The sequence below is a fragment of the Austrofundulus limnaeus genome, unplaced genomic scaffold (genome assembly GCF_001266775.1).
Source record: "Austrofundulus limnaeus strain Quisiro unplaced genomic scaffold, Austrofundulus_limnaeus-1.0 Scaffold19, whole genome shotgun sequence".
In the NCBI taxonomy this organism is placed as follows: Eukaryota; Metazoa; Chordata; class Actinopteri; order Cyprinodontiformes; family Rivulidae; genus Austrofundulus; species Austrofundulus limnaeus.
The window spans coordinates 3,262,023-3,272,134 of record NW_013952421.1 but is presented as its reverse complement, the minus strand read 5'-3'; the positions used below and the strand labels follow the sequence as shown (position 1 = coordinate 3,272,134).

Below are 10,112 nucleotides of genomic sequence, written 5' to 3'. Positions count from 1 at the left end.
CACACACACACACACACACACACACACACACACACTGCATCGCTTTCATCTGAAGGGTGACACTTTTTGAAAGACGGCAGAAATTCGATAAACCAAACAAAGATTTACTCAATATTTGCAAACATTACAATAATTTAACTCGAGAGTTCAATGTATTTACTAAAAAGGTGAAACGCAAAGACATAAACGAAAATAATCGGATTTTCCTTAAGAAGAAACACGTTCATCAAGTAAACAGTGCATCAATGTTTTGAATTTAAATCTTGATCTTGAGAGTGAGTTTATAAGAATCTTGGAAGAAAAAAAACACAGCTAAAGTGAGCAAAGTAAATCTGACATAAACTCTTTCTCCTTGTGCTGATTTTGATTTCATCAGAGCCTTCCACTCCCACACAATCTTTCTGGAGACAATGTTTGTGGCGTCTGTTTTCTCTGACTAGTTTAGTTTATGGGAATTATGAGGCTGAGAATAAAAAAAATGCATGTAAGATGTTTGTAAATGTGTGTGTGGTGTGTGTGTGTGTTACCGTTATCTTTGCCCACGAGGCCGGTGGGAGGATAAACCAGGGTTGGGGAGCTCCAGCTGTCTCTCTGACCACCTCCGCCTCTTGTGCTGCTGTACTCCCAGCGTTTCTGCTGCAACTGCTGCAGCCAGTAGTGCATCACCTGCCTGTTGGGGGCCTGGAAACATTAAACACAACTCATATATGTACTTGGATAAATAAAAAAAGAGCTTCCTCTTACATTAAAATCTATGTGGGAATAATAAATAAAAAAAAACCTGAGCAGCTCTATTTAGACATGTCATGTGAATTGAGCAGAGGCTGGTTTCAGTATCAGATCCAGCCTCTGCTCATTCAAGCTGCTTGACATCAACAAGTGAGACAATCTGAAAACAGAGATTTCTTCCAGAGACAGGCCCCCTGTTTTAGTCAGAGTCATATGACAGCAGAGAGATGCTGTGACCCCAAGATGAGCTCATATTCGAGTAAATCTGGGCCAAAACACAAACAGCTGCATTAGTTTGACTGAGCTTTTTTTTAAAGAGCCTGTCAACTGGAATACTTTCAATTTTACGCATAGATTAAAAAATAAATCCGTTCAATGGGTGTGTCTGCCGCCCTTATAAAGGAAGTGATAATTGACAGCAAAAACAGAGCATGCTGCGTTTAGGTGTCGTCATGTTGAAAGAAGTTTTCTACCTTCAGGAGGAACTCCTTCCCGGCTGTGCGGACTTCAAACTGGCCCTCGTGCCCCTCCGCGTCGTACATGAAGCAGGCATCGCCGATATCGATGTGTCCGAGGGGAAGGGCGTCCTGGGGCGTCTTGAAGTAATACAAGTAACATTTCCTCGGGTCGTACACGAACCAGCGCAGCTTGTACCCCCTGAGAGGCCCCTTGCCMGACAGCTTGTTCAAGTAGCCGCACAGTTTGGGGGCCTGCTCCCTCCCGCCGTCGACGTCGGCCACGTCCACGGACTTGAAGGACGGCAGCCGCGGGGCCGAGCAGGAGTTTGAGTCGCCGCCATCCTCCTCTTCGTGCATCTTCCCTCGAAGTTTCTTCCTYGCGCAGCGGAGCGGATGCCAACTCCTGTTTCCATCCGCATGACTGCCTTCGTCCTGAGCAGAGGGTTCTGGGAAATGTAGTTGACGGGCCGTGGTGTTTGCGGGGGACAGCGCGCATGCGTTACTCGAGATTGCCGCAGGGTGGCGCTGTTTTGCAAGGCGACAACTGGTAAATATGAAAAGYACATTTTTTCTTTTTTTGTGGTTTGATCAAAGAAAATCTCATTTGTTCTTCAGTTGTACTATTTTTAGATGGTACGTAGAACTTCCAGAAAAAAAAAGCAGGTCAAACAGATTCTGGATGAGGGATATTTTGATTTATTTTTGTACTTATCCTTTAATTCAGCTCTAATAATTTGATAATTTCAAATACACAAAATAAAACGATGAAACAAAAACAAAACAAACAAGCAAGCAAAACAATTTGCATGTTTTAAGACTGACTTTAAAACTATTTTTGGGACAACTGTCCCTTTTAAAATAAGAAAATTACAAAATACTCAAACTAATAAAACAACATTACAGACTAACTTCTTGATGTTTATTTGTATATGTTTCTTCTCTAACCCCACAAAATTTGTACTATGTAACATGTTAAATTAGCTCTTTTAAATGTATTTGCAGCTGCTGTGTGTATTTTGTAGATTTATACAATTAGTTTGTCCTCATTTATTCTTGGTAGCATAAGATTAAAGGTCCTGATGCATCTCAGTAATCCAGGTAGGAAAAAATCAAAAGAAAAAAATAAGTAGGTCCTCATAAGACTAAAGATCAAACAATACTTTTCCCCAATAAAAGGTGAAAATAAATACTCTTACTACTACTACTACTACTACTACTACTACTACTACTACTACTACTACTACTACTACTACTACTACTACTANTAATAATAATATGGTTCCTGTCTTTCAAGACAACATTAATAAGCTAAATAAATACATGGTAGAAACGATTAAGAATGTCTGAGTTGTTTTTAATAGCTTTTTGTGTTTGGCAACTTTATATTTATTATCACATGGTGCAGTTGCTGTTGCCTGTTCAGATTAAAACAAATGATGAATAATGGAATTGTATGCTGTATTTAAATCTAAAAGGAAAACTTCTTTATCAAAACTGTCCTGTAAAGTATTTAATGTAAAAGAAAATTACCCAGTGATTTATGAACAACCATTTTAAAGCTTTATTTTTTTATTTGCATTTGTTTACTTGAGTGTGTTTATTCTTTCCGAGTGACTCATTCTGTACCAGATTGCGTGGACAGCAAAATCTCTTTCTATATTTAGCTTAAAGGGCATTAGAGATAAACTTGCGTGCATGGCACCCACTACCTACCTTATCTCATCAAAAATAGACAAAAAATAACAACAAAATATACAGTGTACTTTAGTTGAATGTAAATGTCAATTAAAACAAATGCTGACATACAAAGAAAACTTAAATAATTTGTCTGCATTATTTTTGCTTCTCTCTTTATTCTTTGTAAAACCTAAAACATAGACTAACAAAGTGACTCTGAGCTACATTTACCGGTAATCATTTCAAATGCATAATCTCTGATGTGGGTGGGCACCTAATGTATTTATGTGTGACTCATGAAAAAAAAAAAAAACAGGAGAAGTCAAATCACCAGATTTTAACCTGTTGTTTTCCTACTGGTGTAAGTTAGTCTGAAGGCGAAGGAAAACATGTTAACTTGTTTTCTCATGCCGTATGTGGGCCTCAGTACAGTGAGTAACCTGTAGCTGACTGGTTTCATGCTGGGAAATACACTTGTTGATTTCCCCATTTAATATAAGCTTCAAAGAAAAAACAACTCACAGTATTTACAAAGGAAAAAAAAAACATTTGCCAACTTTTTGAACCGTAAAGTTGCTCGTTTCACCTCCGGGTCTTGGGAAGGTGGACGCAGACATGATGTGATTTAGCTGCGGTGACATTTTCGCAACTGACTCGTGACCTTTTACACATCCACCGCCTCCTAAGAAGCTGAAACGTACATATCAGCTGAAAGAGCCGGAACTCGCTCGGCGTGGCAGCTTTTGTTCACGAACACGACCCTCAACAAAGACGGAACCGGTGATAACAGTTGACCTCAAACCTCATCTCTCCCCCAGAGGAGCACATTATGACTCACAGAGGCCCATCAAGCAGATAGAGAGCGCCATGAAGGCTGTGTTGAAATTTTAGGTCGTGTTACAACAACTGTTGGTACTTTACTTTACTTTCCTTTCTTGATATTATCTCTAGTTTGGTCTCCTTTTTTGTTCCAAGTATGGTCTTTTTATCCTTTATCCCTTATTACCTTCTTATTATCCATTAAGTGTTTGTTCTTTTCCGTCTGGTTGTCTCTTGGCATTCACTGTGGTCGGCAAAGTATGAATTTCATTGCTCAGGGAAACATGTTTCATCTGTGCATATGACAATAAACACTTTGAATCTTTAGTTCATCTCCTCTTTATGCTTGTAGAATGGGGTAAGGTTGTGTTTTGTTAAAGTGGTATGATAAAATCTGAACAGTCTTGTTTTCTACTGTATGACACAGACCATTTCTGGTTATTGGCTGTCCCCCACAAGAAGTTCCATACTGTTCTTTACCAACCAGAACTAAATGATTCATGACTACAGTCGGAACCACGGGGTGAATGAGTTATCCACCTCAAAACAATCTCATCCTCTCCAACAACTCCTCAYAAATCTTTCCATCCTTCCACTTGTTTGGTCCCATCTTCCAAACCAGTGATCTGAATTTATTGTACACTCAGGTCAAAAAGTACATTCAAAGAAAATCTTCTGACGCAACTCGTCCCTGACGTAGGTTAATCAGACACTCCGTGGGTACGTCTCCCCTTTGCAAGCCCATGTGAGCGTGTTGCGCACAAACCACTGTTCCTGTAGACCTCACTTTCCGTTTCTCTTCAGGAAACGCTCGCCTTGTTCAAACCAGGCTTCAGCTGTTTTTGTTATGCAAATGAGCCGCTTGAAGTCTGCCGTGTCGCTGCTGAGCATCTCTGCTTTCCAGAGCAGTGGAAAAACGTGTGTAATTGTAAAATGTCATCAGCCTATATCTCCCTCTTGGGTCACACTCAGAACACTTTCAGTTGAAGATTAGAGACCGAGTCAAGAGGAGGCTTTTAATGTTTTCTGCAATGACATTGGGTTCAAACCACACAGTGGTAATCACAAGGACAGGTACGTGCTCTCTCTCTCTCTCTGCTTTACCAATAATAATTAAAAAAAATAAACACCTAATGTCAACTTTACATATAAATTCACTTTTTTTTCTTCTTTTACAGGAGTTGAGAGGGACTGCTGCATGTTATGCAGACCGCAGAAAGCCAGATCTGACAACTTCGGCTACTTTTCACATTCAAAACCAAAGGATCCAAACCATCCAAAATCCCACTGTTACAGGACTCGAGTGAAGTTTTGCTTCAAGGTACGAAGTGTCTCCAAATGTGACTAAAACCAGTCACTGATAGCTTTAACTTGCAAACCACATCCTCCTAAGTAAACATGTTTCAGATCAACAGTGGTCGATTAAAGAGTTCGAGATTTTTCACACTTGGGATAGAAAACGCCATACTGTAAAACAGTAAAGCTCAAACAAGAAACAGCACAACCTCTTTTTTTTTCAACTACAATGAGAGCACTGAGCTGCTTTTAGGCTCAGGTTGACACCTCCTGGAAAATAAGCAAATTAGACCGTTAAAATACTGACTCGCTCCATGCCCCAGGAGGTGAATGCTGGTTGTCTTCACTGGACATCAGTGCTGTTTTCTTCATTGCTGAACAGGATAAGGTGAGAATGGAACAAAAGGAACAGACGGGGGATCCTAACGGTGAAGGAACCAATGGTGGGAATCTCAGAGATCTGGCCTCTAAGTGGTTCATAGACACCCAGGTGCCGCTTATCGTCAACAATGGCCTCTTCCCCTCCTGGTTCATGGGCTTCACCAGCAGAAAGTAAGTATTTATTGAGGACACATGGGGAAATATGATTAATTTTTTAAATTGTATTTACACAAAATACTACAATTTATTTTAGAGGTTTTCAAAGTACAGGTCACAACCCCCACTTCGGGTCACAAAACACCAAGTTGAGGGTCTTCAAATATTATATAAATTAACTTCTTACAGCTTAGATTTGTAACAAAAGATAGAAAAAGTCCCTATTGAATAAAATTAGTCATTGAAGCTGCTTGTGTTTTAGTGTTTGAGTAAATCAACCAGTGATAGTGGGAGTCCTGTTACTCAGTTTATTTAATTCAGTGGATTTATTTTCAACTTTGCCATTAAAAACGGAGCTCGTCCAGAACGAGAGGGACGCAGGTGTGTGTGTATACAAGACGCCACAGACMCACTTTAGATGGAAAAGTGTCCACCTCGCGGTACACGCACTCCCACCCCTCTGGCCTTTCCCCTCTCCTCCAACACACAAACACTTACAGAAAACACACACGGGACAGTCACGTCTGATGGAAAGGGCTTGTAGCGAAAGTGAAATGGGATTTCCATTACAAAGATGTGATCTCCAAAGTAAAATTTACAATAATATCTGTAAACAAGCACCAAATGGGTTTAATTCTGTTTTCTAACCCTTTTCTTGTCTTTTTTCCAGGGATGCTGAGAACTTACTGAAAGATAAGGAGCTGGGATGTTACTTGATTCGTCTGAGCGATAAGGCTATCGGATACATACTGTCTTATAAGTGAGTACTCGTTTATCAAAAGAGGATGATCTCATTTATATAAGAATAAATTGTACGAAAGTGAAATGAATGATGTGTATTTTAATATTCATATACTTTTACGTGTTTGGTTCTCATCTTTCAGTGCTGCTTTGACAAATTTAAAAATATGCAAATATTAAATACTTCATGACGATATTTTGAGATATCTGTACTATAAATATGTTGATGTTACAATTCCTAATTTGTTTATCACTGCTTCATAGTTTGACAGCTCATCTTATTGGTGGATATTTAGGCTGCAAAATGTCATGATTGGTGGCTGCAGTGTTTTATCAGTTCTCACACAAAACAGAGATTATTTGGTTGATTATTAATAAACCTTGGGTTTATTTTATCACCAGTTATACGGGCCTGTATTTATTTAAACTCTGAAGAGTTTAGGGTGTTACATCAGTGCTGAAGTTGTATTTCTCTGTTACAGAGGCAGAGATCGGTTTCGACACTTTGTGATCAGCCAAAGTGTGACGGGACAGTTTGTGGTGTCCGGAGACAACGAGGGGCACGACACTGTACTTAAACTAATAGAGCACTATAAAACAATTCCTATTGAGCCGTTTGGGGAGTATTTGACATTTCCATGCTTTAAGGTAAGCCTAATTTTTAAAATAATACTACAGCTACAAAAACTACTTTGAATATCCGCAACAATACCTGATGTTACGAGGGTGTAACTGGTGTTTTTGCTTTTGCAGGATCACAGTGAAGACCTATATGATATCATCCGGGTAAGCCCCAAAGACAAACCAGAAGCTGTTCTCAGAGCTGCAAAGAACTTGCAAAAACAGAAAACTGCCTCAGCCCCAGACCACCAACCAGCATGGCAACCAAAAGGCAACAAAACTGAAGAGGTGAGTGAAGTYAGCGGGATTGTAGCTTTGTTGAAATGCGCTTTATTCATTTCTCAGAGCTGACTTTGAGAAACTGACTTACAGGAGGTACCACCTTTGCCTCGGAGGAGCAGGCACCTCGACAGTGGCCCCTTCACTGACGAACAGGATGGGGTTGTGTATGCTCAGCTCAAGAAGCAGACAGTGAAAGAGAAGCCAAGAATCCAACACGTTCAACAGGACAATTTACCGGAAGTCAGCCGAAGGAAAGTTGAGAGTTCAAATGCCAAAAACAGAAACAAYGGCCGGTGTAGTCCCCCATCAGCACCAGAATCTGTCTACACTGAACTCAACCCTCTGGATAGCAAAAGCAAGTCTCTGCCCCTGCTGGACAGCAGCTCCGACACCGAGCAGTGTTACAGACTAAGGGTCCCTCCTGACACCCCGCCAAGACTTTCTCCCAAGCCGATCAGGCAGGCCGCCAGCTATGCTCCTCAGTCCAACAGCAGCCAGAGCTTGGACGGCATGAGTGACAACGCTGTCTATCACCTGGCCGGTCCAGCATCTTTTAACAACCGGTCATCAACAGCACAGCAGCAGAGCAATTCTTTGTACGCTGAGGTTGCCATTGAAACCCCTGTTCTGAATCAGGACGACACGTACGAACTGATCCCCGACCAAAAGGAGCCCGTCAAGCCCAACAGCAGCTACGAACCCGTGGAGGACAGCAAACGCAAATTTAACTACTCATCCTGGGGGATAAAGGTGAGTGACGCACTTTCATTGAAATACTACCTTGTTTTTTTTTTTGTTTGCTTTTTGGCTGCACCAAAATGACTAATAATAGACATATTTTCCCCTTTTAGAATGACAAGTGGAAATGGCTCTTCCCTGAGGCTAAGAGGAAATGGTAGAAGCTGTTTCACCAGCAAATGAACTGTTTTTTTTCACTCATTTGACACTACTTTATTAGACTCTACAGAAACTGTTGATGTTTTTTTTTCAATTTATTACAACACTGTAATGTATTTATTTAAAATTGTTGAAATTGTTATTGTATTTTGTTATCTATGAACATMATTGTGCACACACATATATATACAGTATATATATACTGTATGTGTGTGTGTGTGTGTCCTACAATCTGTTTTATTAAACCACTTCCATTAAATGAGAAGTATTTGACTATTTCTTTTAAGAGCAGTGATTACAATAAAATACAAATTCACCTGTAGTTTTGTGTACTGTAATGTAACTGTAGAGGTTTATGGAAATTACTTTCATGTGCTTTACATCAGTGGAAAGACAAACCTGTATGTGTCCAGTAAGTGTAAGTTTTGCTGTGAGAAAGTCAGCTGATGTTACCATTTTAAAGCAGCTTGTTAGATGTTTGTTCTTGGTGCAAATTCACCAAGCCTATTTCTGTGGCACAAAACTTAGATTATCTGATGAAGAAACGCAGCCGGACCGTTGGTCGAATGACAGCAGAATTTCTATGTTCAGTTATAAAAGTACAAATAACTACTCCAGCACATGGGAAGAAGTACCTTGGGCGTTTGCAAACAAAACCTCACACTGTCCCTATGGTTTTTCATTTAAACCTGTCTCCTCTAAACACGAGGTCGTGTACGAACACATGAGGAGAAATGAAGGACAGTCTTACTGGAAATTATTTAAAAGCTCAGCTATTTTTTTCTTTTTTTTACTGCCGTCATGTCACTCGCAGAAAACATTTGCATGTAGATTTCCAACAACTGTGAAACGAGCTAAAAGTGCAAAAGGTCATTAATTTTATTATCTTCTGCCTTTTTTTTTTTGACTTACCAAGTTAAGATTTTAGTTGGGCCAGTAAAAGTACAATAAAGCTACCAGGTCTTTGCAACTGAATTATTTCAAAGTTTTTATCTCAACCTGTAAAATAATAATAATAAAAAAATAAAATAAATAAAAATAAATTTAAAAAATCAATCATTACACTGACGGATATGAGTGAGAGTAATCCGGATGTATGGTGTCTTTTTCCCTTTATGTCAAGTCCGAGGCAAACCAGGATTATGTTCAACTTAAAACGTGAGTCATCCAGTACAGAAGATCATCGACTTTGTGATATTTCTGTCACCTGGTGTTTCACAACCAAGATATCTGTGATAAAGTATCTCTGGAAAACAAACTGCAAAAACACAAGGCTGTAACACATAAATACATCACAACTCTCAATGTCACTGATATGAAATACATGAAAGGCAACAGGAAATAACCCAGTTTTGTCTATTTAGATAAAAATAAACAGAACAGACTTCCACAATGTGTTTATTTACTATTGAGCACTTACTAAAAGGGATATAAATCAATAATAAAACACTGATACCAGAACTTTACACTTTAAAATYGATTCTAAAATCAAAATATCTATTATGTGATACTTCAGTAATTTAAAGTAATGTATATGATTAACAGGATCACAGTGGAAAGCAAACTATTAAAATTTTATCTAAATCATACTAGTAGTTTCGTAGGAACTACTTTTTCTTCCGCCAGTCTAGATGTTACATGTTCAGATTTTTCATGTTAACATGTTCATGTAACGTAAATTGAGAAACAAGTTTTCATTTTTATAGTAGTCCTTGATAATTAAACAATAATTTATTTTTATTTTACTTCATTTATTTCATTTAATTTTTTATTGTTTGAAACACAATTTTCCCATTTTTTTTGTATGATTGTGTCTGTTTGGTTTTTCTGTTTTATTAGCTCGGATATGCTGTAAATGAGGATGCTACATCAATATAGTTTAAAATGAACAAATAAATTATTCTGATGTCTTGTATTCTTTGTGAAGCGGTGATTTGAAATACACTACATGTTTTAGATTTACAAGACACATTAAATGCATTTGCATAAATGTCAGTATCGCTGATACCAGCCTGTTTTTCTCAGTATCAGAAAGGAAATCTGTGGTATTGAACA

At 38.8% G+C, this 10,112-nt stretch overlaps 2 protein-coding genes across 4 annotated transcripts in view; one reads left to right on the top strand and one right to left on the bottom strand.

Moving 5' to 3' along the window:
* The window catches only part of tbc1d2b (TBC1 domain family, member 2B), a 19,700-nt gene extending 18,062 nt beyond the window's left edge, over positions 1-1,638 (bottom strand). Inside the window, exons 1-2 of the mRNA XM_014003628.1 lie at positions 1,203-1,638; positions 528-681 (exon numbers count right to left, since the gene is read on the bottom strand). Coding sequence (XP_013859082.1) covers positions 528-681; positions 1,203-1,544 — 496 coding nt within the window. The 5' untranslated portion in view covers positions 1,545-1,638. The remainder of the gene's footprint in view (positions 1-527; positions 682-1,202) is intronic.
* A 15-nt stretch (positions 1,639-1,653) lies between these two features.
* On the top strand, positions 1,654-8,311 carry LOC106514382 (SH2 domain-containing protein 7). Of its 3 annotated transcripts, none has more exons than XM_014003629.1 (9): positions 1,654-1,734; positions 4,488-4,757; positions 4,862-5,004; positions 5,362-5,531; positions 6,187-6,276; positions 6,740-6,905; positions 7,011-7,166; positions 7,251-7,910; positions 8,012-8,311. In XM_014003629.1, exons 2-9 carry the CDS (start codon positions 4,703-4,705, stop codon positions 8,057-8,059), a joined length of 1,488 nt encoding a protein of 495 aa, XP_013859083.1. In that variant the 5' UTR covers positions 1,654-1,734; positions 4,488-4,702; the 3' UTR covers positions 8,060-8,311. The 3 variants fall into 3 exon arrangements, with proteins under 3 accessions (XP_013859083.1, XP_013859084.1, XP_013859085.1); XM_014003630.1 differs by having other exon boundaries at positions 1,657-1,734; positions 4,656-4,757; XM_014003631.1 differs by lacking the exon at positions 4,488-4,757 and having other exon boundaries at positions 1,659-1,734.
* The last annotated feature ends 1,801 nt before the right edge of the window (positions 8,312-10,112 follow it).